The sequence below is a fragment of the Mus caroli genome, chromosome 2, assembly GCF_900094665.2.
Source record: "Mus caroli chromosome 2, CAROLI_EIJ_v1.1, whole genome shotgun sequence".
Taxonomy (NCBI): Eukaryota; Metazoa; Chordata; class Mammalia; order Rodentia; family Muridae; genus Mus; species Mus caroli.
The window spans coordinates 132,137,443-132,163,019 of NC_034571.1; the positions used below are offsets into that span (position 1 = coordinate 132,137,443).

Below are 25,577 nucleotides of genomic sequence, written 5' to 3' on the forward strand. Positions count from 1 at the left end.
GTTCTGATGATGGTGAGTGGTCTTGGTTTCTGTTATTAAGATTCTTATGTCTGCCTTTCACCATCTGGTAAACTCTGGAGTCAGTTGTTATAGTTGTCTCTGGTTAGAGCTTGTTCCTCTCGTGATTCTGTTATTTTCTACCAGCAGACCTGGAAGACTAGCTCTCTCCTGAGTTTCAGTGGTCAGAGCACTCTCTGCAGGCAGGCTCTCCTCTTTCAGGGAAGGTGTACAGATATCTGTCGTTTAGACTTGCCTCCTGGCAGAAGATGAAGACCTGACACAGGACCTGTCCCAGAAGCTGTTAGCTTCTGTAGTCCACACTCTCACCTGCGCTGACTAATCTCGGTGGAGTCTGGGAACCAAGATGTCTCCTGCAGATGCTCTGGCAATTTCTTCCCTGGCCGGGCGGACACCTATCCTCTGGCAGGGAAGGTGCCCGGATCTCTTCTAAAATTCTTATCCTACTTCACAAGACCATCCTACAAAACAAACAGAACAAAACTGTATCAGTTAGCTCTTGTTGTGTAACAAGCAACTATGAATTTGGTAACTTAAAAGCACAACAGCATATTCTTCATGATTCTCTTAATCTCCACTGGGCTGTCTCAACTCGCCTTGGGGGGACCTGGATCCCCAGGTGAGTATTGCCATTTGGCAAACTGATTAACATGGAATATAATGGCCCTTTCCCTACATGTCTTCAGTTTCAGCAGCTTAGTTCTGGCTTCTTGGCACACTCCAAAGAACAACTAAAACAGGCAATAATAAAGCACAAGTTCTTTGAGGTCTCTGCTTCCTGTTGTGCCTAAGCAGCATGGCAAAGCCCACAATCAGCAGTGTGGTCAAGCTCAAAGGTTACACACAGAGTGTGCCTGCTCAAGGCAGGGTTATTTAGAAAGGAAGAATTTATAGATATCTTTAAAACCATTCTACCATAGATGCCAACCACTATAGTTTACCCAAACTTACAGTGAAGCAAGGTCGGGCCGGGATACAGGCCTCACTCTGAATCCAGCACATCTGCAATACCATGAACTCCTTGCTAAAATTCCAAGGTTAGGGTACCATTCATCTTAAGTACCATTTATAAGAACTTAGAATAGAGAGATTTCCAGAAGTAAAAATATTGACCTTAAATGTTGAGAAGACTCTACCATTTTACTTGGTACAGTAATTGGAGAGGACCAGCCCAGCCTCCAGCTTAAGCTTCTGAACAAACATTCTATGTGATGGGACTTACCTTATGGGATTTCCCATCCAAAAGCAGAATCCCAGCTTTGGCCTACGTCTGTCTACCCTTCATTCTATATGGGAGATACTGATTCACTGCCTGAGCCTTCTTGATCTACTGAACCCCTTCTCCTGATCAAAGCAAGATTTAGATAGTTGGTACCTGCTGTCCTGGTTTACTTTACTATTTCAGTGATAAACACTGAGACCAAAAGCAATGTGGTAAGGAAAGGGTTTCTTACATCTTACACTTCATAGTCCCTCATTTTGGGAAGCCTGGACAGGAATTCAGTGTGGGAGTCAAGAGGCAGGAATGGAATTAAAGACCTTGGAGAAGTGTTGCTTAATGTCTTACTTCCCATGGCTTGCCCAGGTACCTTTCTTACACATCCCAGACCCACCTGCCCAGGGATAGTACCATATGTTTAACCATTCTACATAAATTAACACTCAAAAAGTGCCTACACTGAGATTCCCACAAGACAACCTTAGGGGCAATTTCTCAATTGTGATTCTTCTTCCCAGGTGACTATGGTTTGTGTCAAGCACTATGGAGAACATGGCACACTAATGAATGCCTCTTTGAGCTGGGTCCTGGAAAACAAGTCTAGATCAGTGGTTCTGAACCTGCGAGTCAAGACCCCTTTGGGGTGTACTAAGCCCATTTTTAAAAATACTGATATTTACCTCATGATTCATAACAGTGGCAAAATTACAGTTATGCAGTAGCAATACAAATATTTTATGGTTGATGGTTACCACAACATGAGACACTGTATTAAATGATCACAGCATTAGGAAGCTTGAGAACCACTGGTCTAGATAGATTATCACTGTTTTCGTTCTTTCTTTTTAAATATTTTTTGAGAATTTCATATATGAATACTGTACTCCCATGTGTCCCTCTCCTCTCCAAACTCCTACAGTGTCCTGTCCTCTCAATTTCATGATCTCTTCTTCTTTGTCATTGTTGGCATGCAGAGAGAGAGGGAGAAGGAGAGAGAGAGAAAAGAGAGAGGGGAAGGGAGGAAAGGAAGGTGGGCAGGAGGAAAGGAGGGGGAGGGAGAGAGATAGAGAACCTATTGAGTCCATTTAATGCTACTCATGTGCATATGTGTTTGAGATTGACAATTGGATAACAGGTCAGCAAGCTCACCCCTGAAGAAGACTGATTCTCCTTCTCTCAGCAGCCATCAATTGCCTATAGCTCCTTACCTAGGGGTGCAGCTTGTGGGATTTCTCCTATCTGTGTGGGCATGCCAAGTGGTGGTGTCATGATGCATGTCTTGTTTGGGCAACCATATTGTTGAGAGGTTATGAGTGCAGATTCCCTGTCACATCCAGACACTATCTAGCAGCAAGCATTCTGGTCCTCTGGCTCTTAAAATCTTTCTACCCTTTAAGTGGTTATGGCCAAAATGCACAAAGTCACTCTGTCTTCTTTCCTAGCAATAGAGAAAGCACCATTTGAAACATCGATAATCCATACTCTGTAACATTTACTCAGATTGCAACTTTCAGGAGATGCCGAACTCCAGAGTGACCAAAGGACAGTGACTGACGCCCCCTGGTGGCCAGCCCAGGCCTATCCATTATACACTTTGGCAAATGAGATCTGGCCTCAAATTTAAGTAACCAAGGACCCAGCCTCATGAGAGCTAGCTTTATTATCTGTCCTTTCTATGTTTGTCTACATAAGCCTAAGGAGGACTCTGGAAAATACAAAATGTTTTACCTTATATTTTCATTGATGTTTTATATCATGAGTAAAGATTCTTTATGTTAAAAACTGGCTTTCCAGCCTTGTCATTATGTCCTATATGTTATCTTAGAGTTGAAAGGGTGATTTCAGTTCATTTTTTAACTAACAGAACATAAAAGAAGTGGGTCCTGGAAAAATTACCCCTCTGTTTTCGGTGCCAGCAGTGGGAAAAACACAACTTGAAACGCCACTAATAATCTACACAATTTTAAGATCAAAGCAAAACAGAAGTATTAGAGATAAATCAGCAACATGCTGACTACCAGCTGGCCCCGAAGCATTAGGAAAGATGCACAGAGATGGACAGCCCCTCCCCCAGGAGCCAGCTCCTGCCCTGTTGCAGAAAATTGACTATCCTTCCTCTCTTCTAAAGCATCGCCTGAGATCATAAGTGAGGTCACTCCCATGCCCTAAAGTAAACATCCTCCTGATACGTTTCTGCCACCACAACCAGAGATTCCTCAGCTATTAGTCAGACTTTGAACAGAGAGCTCTGCTGGTTCCCAGCCAGGACCGTGACACTCCTGCCTTCTTGAAACACGATGTGACTGTGTCACCAACTCCCAGGGTTGTCTTCTGGAGCCCCTAACAAAGACTGAAGCATGTGTCTGGCCATCTCCTCTCTGCCAGGACAGTCCCTAAATAGTAGTTGCTTTTTTCCCACTTGGTTTAAAATAGAGGCATCAATAAAATAATTATTCACTTTATTCCTGCTGCTTGTGTCACATGCAGGTACAAGAACAGGTTCTAAGTCAACCTTAGGACCCACGCATCCACATTGGATGGTGTCTCTCCAGTGGGGCTTAATTGCCTCTTCTCAGTACCCACTGCTACCACTCCTAGAGTACCTCTCTCCATTCTATCTTCCTGAGCATCAAGAACAAGTGTGGCCCTGGAGTAAGAGATGCTGAGATGTGCAACTTATTTTATTTATCCTCCAGCTTTTCTCTCCCCAGGAGTACTTGGTCTTCAATCATGTGTGAAAATAATCAGTGTGTCCTTTATCCTTTTATCTCTCCCCAAATGGAGAACTTTGGCTCTTCCCTTTGAAACCCCACCAGTGGCATTCTTGAATCTATTTTTAGATCTGTGGAAGTTTTCCAGACAAAATCGATGCCCAGCACAGATTAAAAAAAAAAAAAGTATGATTATCCCGGGTACAAGGAACAGAGTGTTTTAATATGGAAGAAGTGTAGCCATATGTCTGGGTGCAGTATGGCTTCCTTTAATCTGGGAAAGGGAAACAAGCATTGTTGATAATAATATGCAGATGTCCAGCTGCAAATGAGGACATATTGCTAATTAGCTATATTGTTAGTGTGTTTTCAGGAGAGAGACTACAGTGACGTTAATTATAATCTCTGTTGTTTGTTGTTCAAAGCCTATAAGACCAAATGCATTGCTAATAATATCTTCTTTAATATCTTCAATAGAAGATTCTTAGATTCTTTCTTTTTCCCTTTAGAATCCCACATTAAAGCCACATTAGGAGTAATGAGGCCTAGAGCCTGAGCCTAATTAAAACAAAATCTAACAAGACATAGCAATCATTATCATTAGCTAGTACTTATTTGGTGCCCCCTTAGCAGTTGGAATTGGGGGTTGGGACTCAGAGAATGTCAATACAGCCTTTTTTGCCTCCAGAAATTTGCCATGTAGTCTGACTCCTGAGAAGTATTAATCTGGGAATAGTATTCACAGCCTTAAGAATAAAATTTAAAAAAACAAAAAAAGCACTAAAACCTTTCTAGCTGACCAGTTTGTTACTAGTGTGATTCTCTCCTGGAGGCTGGGGGAGGGGCCAGAGCAGCCATGGTTTTCACACAACAGCTATTAGCTGATATTTGCAGAATAGAGCGGGTGCTATTTACAGACAGGGACAACAGCGCTTAGGTCATTTTTTCCTAGAACTGTATCTACAGCCCATTTCCTCACCCTCATCCTCCCTGCTCTGATCATCTTCCCTACTGGATGATCACCATCTCAATTTGTCCTGAGGTTTAGCTGACCAAAGAACTTTATTTTTTCTCCCTTGTATTTATTGCCATTGCTGTGGCTGTGGAAATCCACCTTGACCACAAGGGACTCACAGTGAGCAGCTTGAGCCACACAGAGAATGTCATGACTGAACACCCTTGGTCTGGAACCAGAGATATACCCAGCATAAGGGACACAATAAAAACCACCTCAGAAAACAGTCTCATTCATCCCCATATAGATCTCCCAGGGGTATGCAAGACCAGGTTCTGAGAGTGAAGGGAGATAGAAGAGATCAGAGTGCTGAGGTGATCCAACAAGCCTCCAACTGACCTGCAGAATTCCACCAGAGAAGCGGTACCTAGTGGAAAAATCACAGAACAAGCTGGTATTTACACCTGTCAGCTGTGCTACAGTAGGGCTGCAGGGAGGAGGCTTGAGTCTTCCTTGCTCACCTTCCCACTTCTTGTTGCTGTCACCTGTTGGACTTTTACTTCCTTTGGATCTCAGCTCACAAGGTACCCCCTCAGGGTTAGGTTACAACTACTTCAAAGAACCTTATTCTGTCTCCCTTGTAGTCATTGCCTGTACCAAATGACCAGCTGGGACCCTGAGGACATTTTCTGGGATATTTTCTTATACATACATTATATGCCCATGCACTTTCAGATTTAGTGTGTCTGTCGTGTAGTTTTGCTTTTCTTTTTAATGTCCAAATTGTATAATGTCACTGGGATCCCCTCAAGTCAGTTCCTGTTTTTTCAAGATAACCTCATTAGGCACCGAAAATGTCCTTGCCTTCTGTCACAGCAAAGTATTCTGAACTCATGTGCTCTTATATATGCCCAAGCTCTCAGCTCAGCCATTTGTCCAAGGAGCAGTTCATTTGAATAAGAGAGGAAAAGCCCTAGACATTATTGAGAGCACTCCAGTACAATGTAAAGGAAATACTGCATAGTGCAGTCAGCAAGATTTGAGGAATGCAACGCATAAATGCAGAAGCAATGAAGATTCAGTAAAGATGTATAGAGGAGTGCAAGTTTAGAATGGGATGCTGTGAGAGGTTGCAGAGTATCTTACTGGCTAGCATGGAGTTCACTGTCATCTTATGCTCTGCCAATTATTCTGTCATTTAAGGATTGAGTTCAGTCACAAAGATCAGAAACTCGACGCAGTTAATTAACTAAAATAGGTGTTCACTTTTTTATTGAAAATAATTTTTTCAAATAACATATTCTGATCATGGTTTCTTCCTCCATTTGAGAATCTTATTTTATTAATATAGAACATTTGTGTATACTTAAAGAGTGTAGTATGATGATTCAAAATAAATATACAGTGTGTGATGATAATTAGCCTCAAATACCTATTACTTATATATCATATCTATGTTTTAGGACTGTTTGAGCTTCTCTGGTTATTTTGAAACATATGATAAATTGTTGTTCCCCTCCTGTGCTATAAAACAACAGACCTAGTTGATCCTGTCAACTGTACTTATGTACCCATTATCTAACGTCTCCTGTACTCACTCCCTAACTTTCCCAGTTCCTGGCAACCAGTATATTCACTACTCCATTGAGATTAAGAGTTTTTAACTTCCACCAATGAGCAACAACAGGCAGTATTTGTCTTTCTTTACTTAGCTCATTTCAGTTAACACAGTTCCACATTCTATCAACATTTCTATAAATGGCAGGTCCTGGAATAAAGCTGACACATAAACCATAAAAGCAGAACATTTAACTTTTAAATAATAGTCACAGCTCTAAAAAATGCAATTGAATTTACAGAATGGAACACTGTTCTTGTAGCATTGTTCCTATGTGAACTTGACACATGCTAGCACCATCAAAGAGAAGAGAGCCTTGACTGAGAAAATGCCTTCATAAAATCCAGCTTTAGGATAGTTTCTTCACTATTTAATAAGTTATTAATTATTGGATTAATTGATTCATGGGTGAACAGCCAATCCATAATGGTTGAGATCACCCCTGGCCTGGGATCTATAAAAAAGGAGGCTGAGCAAGCCATGATGATCAAGCCAGTAAGTAGCACTTCTCCATGGCCTCTGCATCTGCTCCTGCTTCTGGATTCCTGTCCTGCTTGAGTTCCTGTCCTGATGTTCTTTGCTGATGTACTTTGATATGGAAGTATAAGCCTAGTAAATCCTTTCCTCCCCACGCAGCTTTGGTCATGGTGTTTCATCACAGCAATAGTAACCCTACTAGGACAATTATCCATGATAATGATAATGGGAAAACATTTAGGAAATCAATAATCAAGGACTGATGTGATGAGACTGGTGGTGCTCTCAGTTCTCAATATGGGTGAAAGTGGGAGAGAGAAGGGTGAAGAGCATACCGGATCTGCTTCCCTGTTAGCAGTTCAAGCCCTCACCTCTCCTTAACCCTAACTGGGCAGCCTGTGTCACGCAATCTCCCCTCAGCTCTAACAGAGTTTGGAAAATACAGTTTTAGGAACTGTCTTCTCACCTGAAACAAACACCAAATAAAAAACAGAGAGGAAGGGTCATTGGGGAAGTGATCACAATGTCCACTATAGTATTGCTATCCGAAGCAAAACATTAACATACAACAGCATGATGTTCTTAGTGCCATCCTATGGTAACTCCGACTGCTTGTGGAGTAACAAAGGGATTCCTGTGCACAAAGGTAGAGTGTATGAAGCCATAGCCAGCTAATTTGACCTATCTAATATTACCTTCTTCAACTTTCAGTTTTCATTTTCAGTGGGAGTAACAGCTCTGCCATTAGAACCACTGTGGAAACATGGCCACTGGAGCTGTGCTATACCATTGCTAATGGCGGGTCACAGATTAAAATCAGGCTATAGAGAAAAGAGCATGTTCCCATACCAAGCAAGCAAGCTCCTTATGTCACTTTATTTGTTATTGATGGACTAAAATTCCATTTCATTTTAGAGTGACCATTGTTAAATACCCTTCCCCTATCCAAGGGTTTCCAGTTTTTTAATAGCTGTGAACACAGCACAATAAGGTCTCAAGGTAACTACATTTGGAAGAGATGCAAACATAACTCAGATATCCAGAAATTTCGAATAGCATTTTGTTATTAATTCTCATCTGACAAATACTTTACAAATGTTGAGCCAGTGTCTGGGGATCAGAGTGGGTTGAGGAACGATGGAGCAATGCCACAATTTTGTGCAAGACCTAATCCAAAACATACTTGGATCCCAGTCATTAAACTATTCCCAGCTGAAGTGCTTGTGGCCTGGGTCGCTCAGCCAATGGTCCTAACTTTGCACTTCTTTATTGTGTAGCTACAGTCCAACTCTTGACCATCCTGCTGGAAGAGTATAGGACTGTGATTATCTGCCGTGCTTTGAATAGAGGGGCATTGAGCCATAGAAAGTTGAAGGAGTTTGTTTGAGTTGAAGCTAAGCCAAGAGTCACTCTATGGTAGTGAATTTTCTATCAGAAGAATCCAAGGGTCATAGGAGGAGTCCTTTTCTTTTCAGACATCTAAGAAAAATGTTAACTAGCCACATAAGTACATTTCAAACCCCTTCAAAAACACAAAATGTAGTAGTAAAAAGAATGCTTCATTCCTTATATGTGGATGCATACATTGCAATACTGGGAATTGAACCTAGGGCCCTGAACATGCTAGGAAAATGCTCTGCCACTGAACTACATCTTCAGCACAAAGAACTTCCCTTTTGATCTAGTTAAGAGCATGCCTCTTTATACAATAAAAGCTGGGGCATGAATTACAAAAATCTCTAAAGCATTTAGAAGGCAAATACTAAGCCCCTGATATGACTTATGTGCCTGAATCCTCAACAAGAAATTCTCCAGAAGAATCTAACTCTGCTCTCTAACGCTAATAGGGAAAATCCCACTGTGTTCTCAGAAACACCATTGGGAAAGTGTAGGAGTGAGGTGTCCAGTGATAAAGGCACAGAAACAACTACATCCAAGTACCTTTGGTGGCAGTTGAAACAGCTCTTAGGATGAAGAAATCTGTTCTCATCACTTCTCTCTTTCCTATCTCCTCTCCTCTCTTTCTCTCCCCCTCCTCTCTCTCTTTCTTTCTTGCCCTTCCCCGCCCCAAACTCAATCAAACAATAGTACATTTAGAATTCATCGCATTGAGCAATGCTTCAGAACCCTAGGCTAACTCCCTCTACAGTCCTGCCAGGAAACAGAAATGATGGCAGAGAGGAAGCTGGAAAGGTGAACAAAGACACTGGCTCGGCCACATCTCCTGAGCGAAAGAGAAGGCAAGTGAAAACACGAAGCCTCTCACTTCCCACTTCGAGATACACTCCCTGAGTTCATCTTTGTGCCTTCAAACATCGACAAAGGTGGTCTGTGTGCATTTCAGTCCCGGGCTGCTCTTGACCTCGGGTACTCAGAGTGTTTTGATTGTAGACAGAATTGTTTGGCTGGGTCAACAACCCTGTGGTGGGGGGCAGGGAGTGTGTGTTGAGACAATGTGCTGGAACATAACTCCCAAACCTCAAAACATGCCCAACAATAACAACAGCATTAACCACTGACCCTAAGTCTGGGGGGAAATTCTATCTCCATGGCTCCTTCCACCAGTAAACATAAAAATACTATCCCTGAAGAGACAGAGGATGCCTTCACTAAGTGGTCCAGAGAGAGCGAAGCAACAGGGACAGCGACATGAGAAAAGTTCCTCAAGGACAAGTTAATTGAGATGTTTTTATTGGGTAAGAGAAGCCTTTGACTGGCAGTTTTAAGAATAAGGGCATTAAATCTCAGTGTTCCCTTTTTGTCATTCTTCTCTACAGCCAGCCTTTATGTCCCTTGAAGTAGGCATTAGTTCCCTCTCTGTAAGGACTGTCTTACTTGCTCTTTGCCATTCCTCTGGATCTCTTCAAGGCTTCTCATTTTCTTGCTCAGATCTTGTCTCTGGTGTTGCTTCCTCAGAGACATTTTCTCTGTCTACCTAGATAACCTTCCCTCCATCATCTTGTCTCCTTTGTTCTTTTCTTTTAGCAATGAGTGCTCTCTTGTCTTGCTCATCTATGTAAGTTTTGTTTGTTACACATAGATGTGCATTACAAAAGAGTGCATATCTCATGACTATCTCATTTATTAATGTATCTCTTGCCTAACATGTGGGTGAAATTTATGTATTAGAGAGATGGATAGAAAGGTATAAATGAAATGGATATAGGAATGGATAAATGGGTAGATGAATAAGCATGAATAAATGGATGGACAGAAATGAATAGGTAGATGTTGGAGTAGATGTTTAATCTCAAATCAGGGGTTTCTACCCCACTTCTTATCATTCTGTTCCCAGATAAAAGACATACAACTTTTTATAACCAGCCTTTATAGCACCAGAGCTAGGCAGATATTCTACCCTCTAAGCTACTGGAATTTACTTCCCCATCAATAGTCCCAAGTTATAACTTGATATGTTCTACATGGGCTGCTCTTAACTCTAATTGGCCAGCCCTCATGACCATGGTTTCATAACTCACCTACTCTATGGCAACTTCTCTCTCCACCTCTTCTCCTTCTTCCTCCTAATAGTCCCCTACCTTTAATCCCAAGCCCAGGAACTCCAAAACCCCACCTATCTTCTACCCAGCTATAGGCTGTAGGCACCTTTATTCACCATTCAGGGATAACTCAGGGGCAAAGGTTACATAGCAACACTTGGGTCGATGTGCAGATTCTCTTGTTTCCTTGGGACCAGTGTCTAGCATTACAATACAAAGCAAAAGACCAAACCTCAACAGGTAGATGAATAGATGAGCCAATGGAGAGTCAGTAGGTGAATGAAAATATGTAATCAACAGCTTGACATAAACATTTATCTGATTTAATCAAATCTTTTCCTCCATGACACACACCAAAGAAACTAAACTGGATATTAAGAGTATAATGAAAGCTGTGGTGGTTAACCAGTTGAGGATGTGAAAAACAAACTATTAGTCTCAGCTTTAAATAAACACCATTTTTTCCTTTAAACTAGTTGTCTTATTTTGATGTGCTTTGGTACTTAATAAATAGTTCATAACTCCCAAGAAAATTCCTAAGTAGTAAACTGGAAGACAGTTCCTGACTTGGCCTTTTAAAGATGGAGAAACTAGACCATGTGCTAGTGAAATGAGCTGGGTATACTATGCTGTCTGTGGTGGTTTGAATAAGAATGGCCCCCATAGGCTTATACATTTGAGAGCTTAGTCATCAGCTGGTAGACCCTTTTGGGAAGATTAGGAGGTGTGGTCTTGTTGTAGTAGGTGTGGCCTTGGAGGAGATATGTCACTTGGCTTTGAGGTTTTAAAAGCCTATGCTATGCCCAGTGTCTCTCTCTGCCTGGAGCCTGTAATCAGGATGTAAAAATCTCTGCTACTGCTGCAGCACCATGCTTGTTTGTCTGCTACCCACCATGATAATAACCCTCTGGACCACCATGGACTAACACTCGGGCATTTTAAGCAAGTCCCCAATTAAATGCTTCTGTTTTCAGAGGTTTTTGGTCATGGTGTCACACCAATAGAACAGTGACCAGGACCCTGGCTTAATTCTAGCCCCTGGAATGAATTGTTCTTATCCATTAATTTAATGGACTGTTAAGAGTGGCACTTTTATCCACCTAAGTATTTGTTCATTACTTGTCTGTTTTAGAATAACCTCAACCTGGAGAGTGACTCCACATCAGAAACCAGCTTTCCTCTGTCCAAAGAAGCACCAGAGGAGCACCAGGTTGTCCACCAACCCTTCCCCAGACAGCGATTCCCTCCAGAGACTGGACATCCTTCACTGCAGAGAGACGGCCCCAGATCCTTTCTCCTTGACCTACCAAACTTTCCAGATCTTTCCAAAGCTGATATCAATGGGCAGAATCCAAATATTCAGGTAATTCTGAGCAGCTAGCAACTAAAAGGAAAATAGTTCATTGTTTCCCATGCTGATTCTAAGAAGCCCGGCAGCATTCCTCCTGTGTCTTTCTCAACCATACTGTGATCCTGCTGAGGGCTGTATTATTATCACAAAAAACAGTATTGCAATACCCACCATTATTTTTGAGACACTGAGATATAAAAACAAAACAAAAGTAATGCACCCTAAAATTGCAGCCATGTGGCAACTATTAAAAAAGACTATGTGGTTTGTGACTAGACCAGGTAACCCACAGTTATCTTATCTTCAAAGGAAGATTCCCCTCAGTGCTTTCAACAGCAGAAACTCCTTCAGGAGGGGACGACTCCCTGAAGAATACATGACTAACAAAATATTAAATAAGACGGAAAGTGAAAATGGAACTTCCTAGAAGAGAGTTCTACTATATTTTATTAAAAGGGATTTTAATGAAGCCAGGGAAGTGGAACATCAAAAACGGTCATCAGATTAAAAAATAACAGCATTCATTCACATTTCAAGGGAAATGATGCTTTGGTCTGTCCCTCCAGACATCCTCATGAAGGAGAAGCCATGCCACTCTCCCTGCAGCAGTTGTTCAGGGGCTCACTATGTAGCTCACCAAGGCCATGTGACTAGTATACGGTAGCTATGCTTGTCAGCTCCAGGATCTCCAGCTCCCAGGAATACCCACCCACCAAACTCCCGATTGCGGATGGTGCTTGTATGTTCTCGTTCTTCAGAAAGCTAGTTCGGGAAGCTCAGAGTGGCCCTGAGCCACCTAACCCTCACCTCACTCCTGTCTTTATGTGCCTGCTTCCAAAATGTCTATGCTTTGTTCTGATTTCTCTCATTTGTGTAAAGACAGCTTTTTTTTTTTTTAACATCACATCAAATGCCCATTAGCTTATGTAGCATCAGAAAGATACTGGGGATTCACTCAGAGTATTTTTAATTAAGTGGTTCTCTCCAAACCCCAGTGTTTGTGTGTGGTGGGTGTGGCATGGTGTAGGGGACTGCGTGTTTGTGTGCATGTGTGTGTGTGTGTGTGTGTGTGTGTCTGTGTGTGTCCTTCCTCTCCTCTGGCAATCTGAATCATATCATTTCAGAGCAGCTTCACTCCATTAGAGTTCTTTTGCATTTGAACAAGGAACTGATAACACATCATAATCAATGAGCATCAAGCAAGGGCTGCTCGGCGTACAGCACTACATTAGGTTGTGAGACTTTAGGAAGTATAAAGTCACATCCCTCCAGTCCTTCCTGTTGATGACACAGGCATGAGTATCCCAGCATACCGCATACCACAGCACCAAATGGATCGTGAAGGCAGAGGAACAAAGACCAGAGTGTGTTCCCCAGTCAAAGTCAGAAAGCAGCAGGGCAGGGCTCGCCAAGTGCTCTAGAGGAAAGGATTTTGGAGATCTTAGTTGACAGAGCATGTTCAGATACCACTACATGTTCCAAGTAACATTTCAGCTAAGTGCTTTAGTATAATGATTTATTGGAGAAAAAGACCTTTACTCCTCGGAACTGATCACATAGCTCTGAAAGAGCAGCATATCTACCCGGGATGGGGGTTGGGAGACAACCTGGCAGAGTAGGGACAGGTGGATCTGTACCACCGCTCACCCCACCCCCCACACTGTTCCCTCTTGCAACTTCATCTATGAAAACTTTTCATCGTTTACAGATGTCACGATTCCAGGGCTCAGTTGCCCTCACCTCCAAGGACTTAAGACCATGGACATTGACACCCGTGGCTAACATTTTTCTCAGAAGCAAGAAATTGGGGAGGGTCTTCAGCCTGAGCTATTGGAGAAATCGATTTAAGAACTGTTCATGTAAAGTTACAAGAGAACATTGGGTTTAGGAGAAAGGAACACTGCAAGTTTTTGAGCTGTTCCTTTACTGAAATTTTATTAGGTAGCATTGTATGCCCAGTAATAAGTTACATGTGGAGCCAAACTTCTTGGGTCCTGTTTCTTTCTCCATCAGTCAGGGAATGCCCTATCCCTATCCAGGCACCGCTGACACCTTTGAAAGTCCCAATGATAAGGGAGAACAGTAGTGATACAAAGGCTGCTAGGATCACAGATTAACCCTGGAGAAAACTGAACCCACCCTCACTCACGTGCCAGATCTGTCCAGGCATTCAGCGAAAACAAACAAACAAACAACAACAACAACAACAACAAAAAAAACAAACTAAGTTTTCCTCCTAATAAGCTGTGCTATGTTTCTGAATAGGAAGTAAGGGACCCCTTGAGACAGTTCAGCCTGGGAGAGAAGCTAACCAGTGTAAGAAGATCTAGACAGAGGTTGAGGTAAAGGAAGGCTCTGCCCACCAAGCCAAGGCTCCTCCCAACACAGGGTTCTCTCTGGGACAGTCCCTTGCAGAATCCCCTTCAGCCAACACAGAAGAGTGGCTATGGATGGAATCATCTGTTTTGTGCCACTGAGACTCAGCACCTGTGCACTCCAGGTGAACGTCCCTGTCAACGCTTCTTTTCAGGTGGTACTCTCCTGGCCCAGCCCTGGAGCAAGTTCATCTCCAAGTGATGTTTCTGAAAGGGAAATTTTGGAGGATGTGGTGGGAGAACAGAGCTATTTCTAGGAAACCTTTGAGCTTTTCTACTGTCACCTTTTAGACACCAGAGACCACAACATGTGCCAAGAGTTCAGGTACATATGTCTATGGCTTCAAATGTCAGAGTTACTCACAGATGGATTTGAGACAATGCATTTCCAACATAGAGATATGGAAGCCTGACACCCTCTGCCCACTGCACAGTCCAGTTATTCCATTCTGCTTTAGATAACCCCAGTCTGTTGGTCTTTCACACAGACAGTTCAGAGGATAGGACAGCCAGTGTCTTATTGATTTGATGGCTTCTTTACCCTAAAGAGAACTGAGCACTATATCTGGCCTCTTGTTTCTAGAAAGCTATAAGAAGTTAGTGTGAGTCACTCAGAAAGATATTCAAATAAAAGCTGCTACTTCCTCTGTGTACTCCAACATTGTCTGTCTGTCTGTCTCTGTCTCTGCCTCTCTGAGTCTCCCCCAACCCCTTTCTGTGTGTCTGTGTGTCTGTGTGTGTGTGTGTGTGTGTGTGTGTGTGTGTGTGTGCACACGCGCGCACGAGCACATATGCATGTGCACATGCACACTGTACATGCTCATATGCACAGCATTAGCCTGGACAGTCCCATGCACCACTACACTTGAGTAAACCCAGTTCCCTGGTGGTCCTTTGAAAAACAAGGTGCTTCCCAAAGGGAATTCTTTGTTGGCAGCTCTCATCTGGACCTCAGGGCATTCTTTTGTTGAAAGCCATTGGTTCAAACCAGCCTAGCCAGGCACTCACAAAGCCCTGCTGCTTACCACGGTTCCCTGATCATTTCTCTACTGGCTTTTGGCCTGAGAAGAAGTGTGTCTGGTGTGTAGGCTTCTAATGCCAGATCCTCTGGCCTCCCATATGCTCTTGTCCTAGGCAGCCTGCCCCTTGCTTCCATCTAGTTATTCTCAGCTGGAACCCAAGAGCCTAGCAGGAATCAATAACCTTATCTCTGTCCCCTCTGAAACTCCAAAGCTCCAGGGCTGGATCCTGTCCCTCCTTTGAAAGTGTTTGCACCCCTGAAAAGTGACATTCCTGAGCTTCTGCCATGTCCCTTGAACCTTTTGACTTTTAGGGTGGAAAATCCTCATAAAAGCCTAACATCTGCCTCTGCAGAGCATCTTCATGCCGTAAGTCAGGCAGCCTCTGTTCCATGTGAATTAGAGTTCATGTTAGCACTGGATTCAGGCTGTTGAGAAGGAGGTGGGAGGATAGTATTATCTCTGCATATGCATCTGTATATAATACATCAAAGAGAAAGAAATAGCCTCAGATTCCTAAGCTGCATCTCCATGTTAGATGTTAAACAACATAAGAAATTCGGTTCTCCTTAAAAAAAAAAAAAAAAAAATCATTCAGGGAAGAAAGCGGATCCCCTGGGACCATTTAGCCTTGAACTTTACTACCTTGGCTGAGTTTCTGGTTTTTGGTTGATGCTCAGATAATAAAGACAAAAATTCCAAAATAAACTCATTATCAGACTTGCTGCATCAATTCATTGCCACAGTAGCTATTTACAACCAAATATTTCCCTTTTCTGAGCCAGTCTGAGGTCAGTATCCACTTCAACCAATATAATTCTTTCTTTGCTTCCATTGTGAGAGACTTAAACACAGAGATCCACAGACATTTCTTCTCTACACAGATTTATTTCTATGCCCTAGGCCTCCTGCGTGTTACACAATATACTCAGAGGGACTGGTCAAGGTTTTGCTTGCTTCTACCTCTGATTTTCCCTCCCGTATCTATAATACTTTTGAAATGGCCAGTCTGGCTGGGTTAGAGCCAAGAAATGCCTGTGCCCAGGATAAGAACCAATGTACCAATGGGAACCAACCTGGATAGCTGAGATTCTCATGGGCTTCTACTATTATCAAGAACTATGCAGTCAAACTGAGCTGAGTTTGGAATCTAGCACCGCCTCTCAGTCTCCTTGGATTCTGTAGCCCCTGACCAGTTTTCCAATCTCTCTGTACCTCAGTTTTCTTATCTATAAAATTGGTGGAGTAATTCTACCAACAATCACCTGTGTCATCTAATCTCTGGGGATTGAGATCACCCATAAAAAGGGCTTAGCATAGGATTGTGCGTATGATAAGCTTCCTGTAACTGATAGATATGATTGTCGAAGATGATGAGGATGACAGAAAAGCATCTATGAGGATAATTTGGTCAGCAAGATGGCTCAGCAAGCAAAGGCCCTTACTGCAGACACCTGGCTACTTGTTCAATACTCAAAACCCACATGAATATGGAAGGAGAAAACGGACTCAATAAAGTTGCCCACTGATCTCCACAACCAACAACTGTACACACACACACATACACACACACAAAAATAAATAGATAGATAGATAGATAGATAGATAGATAGATAGATAGATAGATAGATGATAGATAGATAAATAGATAGATAGATAACTTCTTAAAAGATTAACTGAATGGCAAAAGATTTATCTGAAAACTGTCTCTATGCCTTCTTTGCCATTTACCTTGGGAAGATGATTTCCTTAAGCCAAGTCTGTGCCTGAAAATTGAGCCTAAATTTTGTAGAACAGACAATAATGTCTGGGCAAGCTCACTGCTACAAATCTCAGTGCACTAACCTCAATTATGTAGGGAATACCACAGCTTCTTTGGAGCATCATTAGGTCTGAGACAAGAGGATTGAATGTCTTCCTGGTCTATTTTGTGTTCTTTCTGTTGAAGTTGTCAAAGAAGAAGGGCAGCAAAATCCTTTGCTGTAGACATATTTCTGGATGTTCTGTACTCTTGAGAGAATCCTTTTTTTGTCTGGAAAATTAAAACCTACATCCATCTACTCAGTCCATTCAGCTCACAAAGCTTCAAGGAGCAGCAAGAGGGAAAGCCCCAGTCTGTTCACTGAGGCAGCACAGCTTCTGTATTCAGGGTGCCCATGGCTTACTAACAAGTACACTGGGGACTGTCTTAGTCTTGCTATAGAAAGTGCTTCCCAAAACAAGAGTAATGTGTTTGGTTCTAGTATAAGTTTTATTTTGAGCAAAAATAAAATAAAATAAAGCCAAAGCCAAAACAAAACAAAAAACCAAAAAGCTGACCAGGGTTATGCTTATTTCCCAAGTTTGGACATAATTGAAACCCTATTTTTGCATAGCCTTTGGAGTGGAGAGAGTCTGTCTTACATTTGGCCTGGAACATCTGAAAGAGGTCTCTTTCTTTCACTAGGTATTCTAAGAGACTTCAAGGACATATAATCGAGCAAGAAAGGAGGGAGAGATCGAGTGTCTTTATCAGCTTCGAGTTAGCTGTGCTCACTTTGTACCTTCAGCACATTCACATTTATTGCTCAAGAGATCTTTGCAAAGGTTTCCCTGACTCTAAAACACCCAAATAGAATAAGGGAACAGCCATTTGAGAAGGCATTTGCCATGCTTGTTTCGTCTTTTTAATTGGATGCCTATAAAATTTCAGGTTCAAGATTAGATTTCCCGTTTTGATATCAGTGTGAGGTTTCCACTTTGCTGACTGTGGGCAAGGGTGGGTCCTAAGATTTGTTTGTGTTTTGTTTTGCTTTGTAATTCATTTGGGGCAGTGGCTAGAAATTAAATAGAAGAAAGAAACCTCGAAGCTGTTGAGATTTAGTCATTGATATAGCTTTTGGAGTAAATTCCTATTTTGCTACCCATTGCTTCGCCAGGCAAAGACTCTATTTTGTTTGGATCTGAGCAACAATTTTGGAGGAAAAAAAATCGTATTGACGGTAATAGCTTGAAACATGAAATTGTTTTTATTCCCAGCTTGGAGAAATTGCTGGGCACATTTTGTTTAAGCAACCCCTTTGACTCCAGTCTGAATACAAGTGGAGTACCAAACACTTGGGTATGTCCTCCCTTATCTCCTAGTCAAAGACTGATTTCATTACCATAATTGCCTGCTTGCCTGGCTCCCCTAGCTCTTGGAAGCTTTTCTCTTCCAAGACCCTTAATATCCTTGCAGACAATTGTTGCAGCTCAGTAGTTCTATCTGTAGGAAGAGGGGGATGGGCTTCAAAGGAGAAAGCCTATGTATTCAAAGGCTCTGCCTTGACCATCCCTCCATGGGAGTACTATATATGCCACCCAGCAGTGTGCTCTTAACTCGATTGTCCTTCCAAGGTTCCATGAGGGTCCTTGTTGTCATTATTCCCTAGCAACCATCCATTCTGCCAAACAACAAGGATAGAACATGTGTGTTGTATTTTGTCTCTTAATTTTAAAATTGTAGCTGAATTACATAAAACCTTCATAATTATAAGAATGCAAGAGATGCTCACAAATTAAGGCAATGGTGGCAGCATGCGCTAAATAAACTTCATGGTGCCCTTCTGTGCATCCCACAACAGAGGAGATGCACTTGGCCTGACACAGTCTCAATATCCTGTGGGATCTACAGTCATCTTCTGGACCATATCTAGATCTCAAGCCTAGGACCACTGTTGACTTGGCAGCTTCTTTAAGTGTCAGACTGAATACGATTCAAGCAATCCCCAAGCTGTTTATCTAAAGGATGGGCACACCCCAGTGCAATTTGGCAGAGTATCTTAGCAACTCCTCAGATGTCGGGTCAGGGCAAAACTGGGATTGCATCTGCCCAGTACATCTTGCGCTGATTACTTGGAGTGCGTGTTTCTGATTCATGTGCACATAACTCTTCCAGGAGGTGTTGCAAGAACTATGTGATGGCCAGAGGAACCCAATGAGTCTTTTATTAATTTTTAAACAAGTTTTTCTAAGTTGATTGTCTCTCAGAGCCAAAAAGCTATGTTCATCCAGACCTGTGACAGATTTCAAAAGTAGGCTTCATTAATCCAAAGAACAAGTTCTAACCATAGCCCAGGGACTATGTGCTTTGACCCTGCTGTTGGGGCTGAACAATGGGAGGAGTGAAATATCATAGCTGGAAAAGCCTTGTCCTGAGGGCCTTGCACTCACATCTATGTAAGTCCTATAGCATCTACCCTGCCCTTCAAGGGACCCAACAAGCAGCTGAAAGAGTCAGATGCAGATATTCGCACCCAACCAATGGACAGAAGCAGCTGGCCCCTGTTGTTGAGTTGGAGAAAGCTGAAAGAAGCTGAGGAGAAGGGTGATCCTGTAGGAGGACCAGCGGTCTTAGTTAATCTGGACCTCTGAGATCTTTCAAACACTGGACCAACAAACAGACAGCATACACCAGCTGATATGAAGCCCCTAACACACATACAGTAGAGGACTTCCAGGTCAATTCAGAGATGAAGCACCTAACCCTCAAGAGACTAGAGGCCTCAGGGAGTTTAGAGGTCAGGTGAGCTGAGGAGTGGGGGCATCCATATGGAGATGGGGTGGAGTGGGGAGGAGGTGTGGGATGTGGAGCAGTCAGAGGATGAATGAGGAGGGGCAGTGAATGGACTTCATGTGAGCCATTCCTGGCTTGTGTTCTCTAGCACCATGTAATTGTAGCTTTCCTTCACAGGGGATGCAGTCACCTTTGCCTTCATCTCTCTCAGACCTTCTTCCTAGCTTGAGGCTGCCAATTCCTCACTGATGTGTCCTGTTCTGAATTTCTCAGGTCACCATAGAGGTGGTTGATGGCCCTGACTCCGAAGCAGAAAAAGATCAGCATCCAGAGAATAAACCCAGCTGGTCGCTCCCAGCTCCAGACTGGAGGGCCTGGTGGCAGAGGTCCTTGTCCTTGGCCAGGACAAATAGTGGGGACCAGGATGACAAGTATGACAGTACCTCAGATGACAGCAACTTCCTCAGCGTTCCTAGAGGATGGGACCGTCCAGCCCCAGGCCACCGGACTTTTGAAACCAAAGAGCAGCCAGAGTATGGTGAGTTTACTACCTAGTAATATAAAATTGGTGGGGAGAGTAAATGGGGATGATAAGGCCTCACAGACATGAGGCCAAGCAAAACTCAGTTTACATTATGTGGTTTTCAATCTTCTCTGAGGCGTACCTCATAAAGGCTGTCTTCACAGAAGTCCCATGGAGCTGCCCGCAGACACATTTTTTTTTTTTTTGGAAACAGTATAATTTTTAAATTATACTTAAGAGATATTTTTAGGGTCTTTGGGGGTTCTTTCCTGTCTTGTCTATTCCAAAATTTTATCTTATTTCTAAAGATGAATAAGTTATTAAATCACCTTCCCTGTATTTTTTTAACTATAAAAAGAAAATCTACACTGAAAACCAATTTAATAAAAGGGTTGTGTGCATTTGTTCCCGTGACCAGGCAGCTATGTCATGTCTTATATTAGCAGTAGAGTGACCCTTCAGAGTCCTCACGTACAAGTCCAGTCACAGGTTGCCAAAGAAAGCTTCCCTCTCTCCAGTAAATGTTACAACCCCAAGGTGAGACTATGAGGTTTGCGTTTGGGGAACAACAGAGAGAGAAGGTAACAGGAAACGTGCGATTCAATGAGTTAAAATAATAAAAGTTCTTTTCTTACTGTAGTTGAGATGAGAGCTGAGGTGACCGGATCTCAGATCCACTGGCTGCCACAACTGTCCACTCTCCTTCTTAACTTCAAAATGAATGTCTAATGTGTTACAAATGCCCTGTTGTTAAGTCCTTATGGCTTCCCTATCAGCAGACCAAGGAAGCAGCAGTACATAATGAGGAGTGTAGTGGCTTGGATGAGAAGCCCCCCTATAAGTCTCAGGTACCTGAAAACTTGGTCCCTAGTTGGTAACTGTTTGGGAGAGAATTAGGAGGTATGACCAGGTTGAAGGAGGTATGTCACTGGGGATTGACTTGCGGTTACTAGAGCCACCATCCTCGAGTGTGTTCTTTCAGGCTTCAGTGTGTAAGCTCTCAGCTGCTGCTCTGGTCATCTGTCACCTGCCACTCTCCAACATGGACTCTAAACTTCTGGGACTGTAAGCTCCAAATAACTTCTTTCTTTAAGTTGCCTGGGTCATGGTGTCTTATCACAGCAATAGAAGAGTCCAGATACAAGGATGCTGCAGAACATTTCAAACAGAGATCCAAGCAAGGACTTTTTCTATCCACAGTACTTTCTCATGCCCTAAACTGACCACCGTGAGGTTGAATAGCTACTGATTATTGGTACCTTCATTAGGTTTCAATTCTTTTAAATTGTCTAACTTATAATGATCTAATTTTAATTTTGGGTTTTTTTTTTCATGGAGTTTTATCTGTAATGTTATATTAGTTGCGCCTTTAAAAAGTAAGGCTAATTTTGGCCAGAAACAATGTTGCTGGAATAACAGAACAGCTAACAGGATATACTGGGAGTAGATAGACTTCAGATACAATCCCAGATGTGCTGAGTCTGAACTGAGTGAATGTATCTTTGAGGATAAGCATCAGTTTATTTACCCAAAAAGGGAGTTTAATTCTTCCTGCCATAGACTTATCCTGGGAGCTAAATGACCATCTAGGATTTGTGGTTCTTGTTTCCCAGTGACCAGTTCCAGACAAGTTCCAGTCGATCCAGTGCCTCCTACACTAGAACTGGTCCGAAAAACTCTATTGTCCTGACACTATAAAAGGAAGATTTTGCCATCCCAAATAGCATCTTTGAACAGCAGCAGCTCTCACCTCATTGCAATGCAGAGCATTGTCTTCCTTTCTTGAGCTCTTTGATGTCCCTGGGCCTGTCAAAATGCCACAGAAATATTCTCAGAGACAGTCTGTTCTTGTTGTCTTTGTAATCACTGTGGCTGAGGCTCATTTTTCTGCTCTGAACCATGCTCTCTCCCAGTCACGCTGACTTACAGTGTCCTCACTTGTGTTTCCAACATCATAAATAGATTTACCTTCTGTTACATATATTACAACTTCTTCCATCTGGCATTAAAACAGAGAGGCTTTCTCCCCCAGAAAATGTGTTCCATCCAGAAATCCTTATTCTGCCCTTTGACCTCATGTAGTAGGAATCCCCTGAATGGTCTTTGCTGGATGCTGATCTGGACCAGTGTGTGACAGAAGCTCAGGACAATAAAGATTTTCCTAGGAGATTACTCCCTGATAGAAATGATTTATCATGTGGCTAAGATGTGAGCCGTTAAGGATGTGAAAGGAAGCCACCTACTGGTAGAATAGATGAAGCCCTTGATGGCTGCTTATAGATAGCATTTTAGGATAGATTTTTCTGATGTATTTCTAACAGAGTTTAGAAGAAAGCACTTTGTGAAATCCTAACATTCTGGAAGCTGAGGCAGGAGGATCAAGAGTTTGAGGCCAGCATAGGCTATGTAGTTAGCTAATGTCTCAACAAACAAACAAACAAACAACAAAGAAACTACTACCACCCCAACTTAGCAGCTTAAACAACAGAAGAAGGATTCTCCCTCAGGAATATGCAGGTTGACTGAAATCTTCATCTGGACTGAGATGGGATGACTTGGTTGGAGCTGACCTGTCTCCAGTGTCCTCAGTAGCAATGATGGAGCTCAGTTAGACAATTAGGAGTGCTGAGATTGCCAGAGCCTCTCTCTTCCTGGACCTTAGTTCTCTTCGGCTCTTTACATGGTAACAGAATAAAAAAGACAAGTCTACATGCTTAATCATTTTTCAGGCCTTTGCTTGGATCCTATTTGCCATCATCCCATCAATTGAAGAAAATCACATGGTCCAGAATCAACATTTAAAAGGTGTAACCAAGGAACTGGACATGGAGAAAGGATTTATGGGCATCGTTTCTCACACACTCTGATGCAGACTTAGCCCTTAGTCATTGTACAGTGTATGTTTTTGCCAAATTGAGCCAAGCTAGAGTTGACTTGGAAAAGGAGAACCTCAGCTGAGGAATCGCCTCCATCAGACTGCTCTGTGGGCATATGTATAAGAGCATTTCCTGATTTATGATCTATGCAGGGGAGTTGATTGTGCACAGGTGGTCCTGGGCTGATTAAGAAAGCAGGCTGAGTGAGACATGTAGAAAGCAGTGTTCCTCCTGCTCTCGACTTCAGTTCCTGCCTCCACGTTCCTGCCTTGAGCTCCTGTCCTAATTTCCCTTGGTGATGGATTATAACCTCTATGAGTCATAAGATGAAATAAATCATTTTCTCTCTTAAGTTGATTTTGGTCAATGTTTTACCAGAGTAATAAAATGAAACCAATATAGTCATGTAGATCCAGAAAACCAAAAGAAGTCTAGCTTATGCGAACGAACAAACATGGGTCTCATAATGAGCTAAGATTTCAAGTTGAGTGATGTTTCCTCACATGAGTTGTTGCCCTTACTGAAGTGAAAATGAAAAGCTATAAGAGATTTCTGGATAGCAAAGATTCTTTTTTGCTCTTATAAAGTCAAGTAGTGCAATGCTTGGACTCACTGGATTTTATCTTATTCTGCCATTCCCTCCACAAGTGACATGGCTTCTACTTGTATGACTTAATGTTTGCTGTTCAAGCTTACCCTCTCTTTCTTTATGTTGGCCAAATATGAGACTCTTTACTTATGCCTCTTCTTGCTCCCTTTAACAAAATCTATCCCTGTTTCTATGTGCAGGATAAAATGAAGTGTGTGTACATACATAGATGGCCTCACTGACAAACATGCAATCATGCAATCATTCTGAGCATTCTGAAAAGATCTAGAAGGGAGCAGTGACTTGTCTATCTCAGACTTTTCTCCCTCTGGATGCAACTTGACTATCCAGCCATGCTGGGTAGATGCCTCGGAGGAGACAATAGAGAGGTTCACACTGGAAAAATGATGCCTAGATCCCTAATGTAAAACATAAGCTTCAGACATCTGTTTGGCTGTGTGGTTGGAAAACTGTGTCTTAGAAGAAATCAAAGTTTGGAAAAAAAAATCAGTGTGATGGAAGGAGATAGAAATGGACGATGCTTCTGAGGGCAAGTACGGCCTGAGAAAGTTTTCCATTCAGTTAGAGAAGAAGCCATCACAATGTCATACACACACACACACACACACACACACACACACACACACACACAATTCTGAATAGTAGGCAGAGAAGACTCAAAAGCCCTGTGATAGCCCAAGGTGCCTTCAGAGTGAGCACTGTGTCAACAGCCTTAGCAACTGGCACAGGACCCAAGATTCAGGTGGAAACGTGTGGAGAACATTCTTGCTGAGTCTATGTAATAGCAACCACCACAACCTATTATGAATGAAGGGTATCCCATCCCTTCAAGGTACGTGACTGTTGATCCATGCTTGGCACTCACAGAGGCCCTAAGGCTATTGGAAGCTGTGTATAAATTATTATGGAGAAATTATTATGGAGTGGTGTTACTGGGGAAGAGTTGTGTTTTAGAGAGCAAGCCCATGATGCTATAGCCCAAGCTTCCCTTTCTCTTAACCTTATCAAGTCACCCTGGGCAAGCCCCCACACTCTAGGGCTTTTGCTAACATTTACTTCTGATAAGAGAAGTTCAATCTTGACAATGTGCCTACCTCCCAACCCCCCTAGTGTGGTCTACTTTCTTTTCCCCATGTCATTCATAATTTCTACTATACTATATAATTTACTATTTTATATTCATTGTTCATTCTGCCATGGTAAAAACTATTCTTAACAATAAATATACCCCACATACCTAGAATTATACTTGACATATAGTGAGAGTTTAACTAATATTCACTGGCCATATGTTGAATAACGACTTCAAAGGCTATTTCTACATTTGCTGTTAATATATTGGTCATTTACTGCTGTGTAACAAATCCTATTCTTGGCATCTGAAAAAAAAAGCAGTCATTTTTTATGATTTAGTCGCCTAGAAAGTATAGACCAGTGGGAAGTTCGACACTGGATGGCTTCAGTTACATTCAGGCTCTATAGGAAAGGATTGTAAACCTCCCTTACACTGTCAAATGTCTTTGTAGTCCTTCTTGTGGCTCCATTCTTGGTAATATCTCATCATTCTTAAATGTGTTTAGCCTGAACTCCTTTCATGATGGTTGGATTTACCAACCATCAAACTAGACTGTAAGCCAATGGGGACTATAAGGTCAAAGTAAGACCATATTGTTTAGAACCCTCTGCCCCTCTCCACCCCTCTCCGCCCCTCCCTTCCCCTCTTCTCCTCTCCTCTTTTTCCTCCTCTCTCCTCTCTCCTCCCCTTCTCTTCCCTCCCCCATTCCTCTTCCT

General features: G+C 42.4%; 1 protein-coding gene across 1 annotated transcript in view; it reads left to right on the forward strand.

Moving 5' to 3' along the window:
* Ism1 (isthmin 1) overlaps window positions 1–25,577 on the forward strand; it is an 80,400-nt gene that overhangs the window by 41,987 nt on the left and 12,836 nt on the right. The window contains exons 2-3 of the mRNA XM_021156866.2: window positions 11,631–11,861; window positions 20,051–20,315. Of these exons, the coding sequence (XP_021012525.1) occupies window positions 11,631–11,861; window positions 20,051–20,315 (496 nt within the window). The remainder of the gene's footprint in view (window positions 1–11,630; window positions 11,862–20,050; window positions 20,316–25,577) is intronic.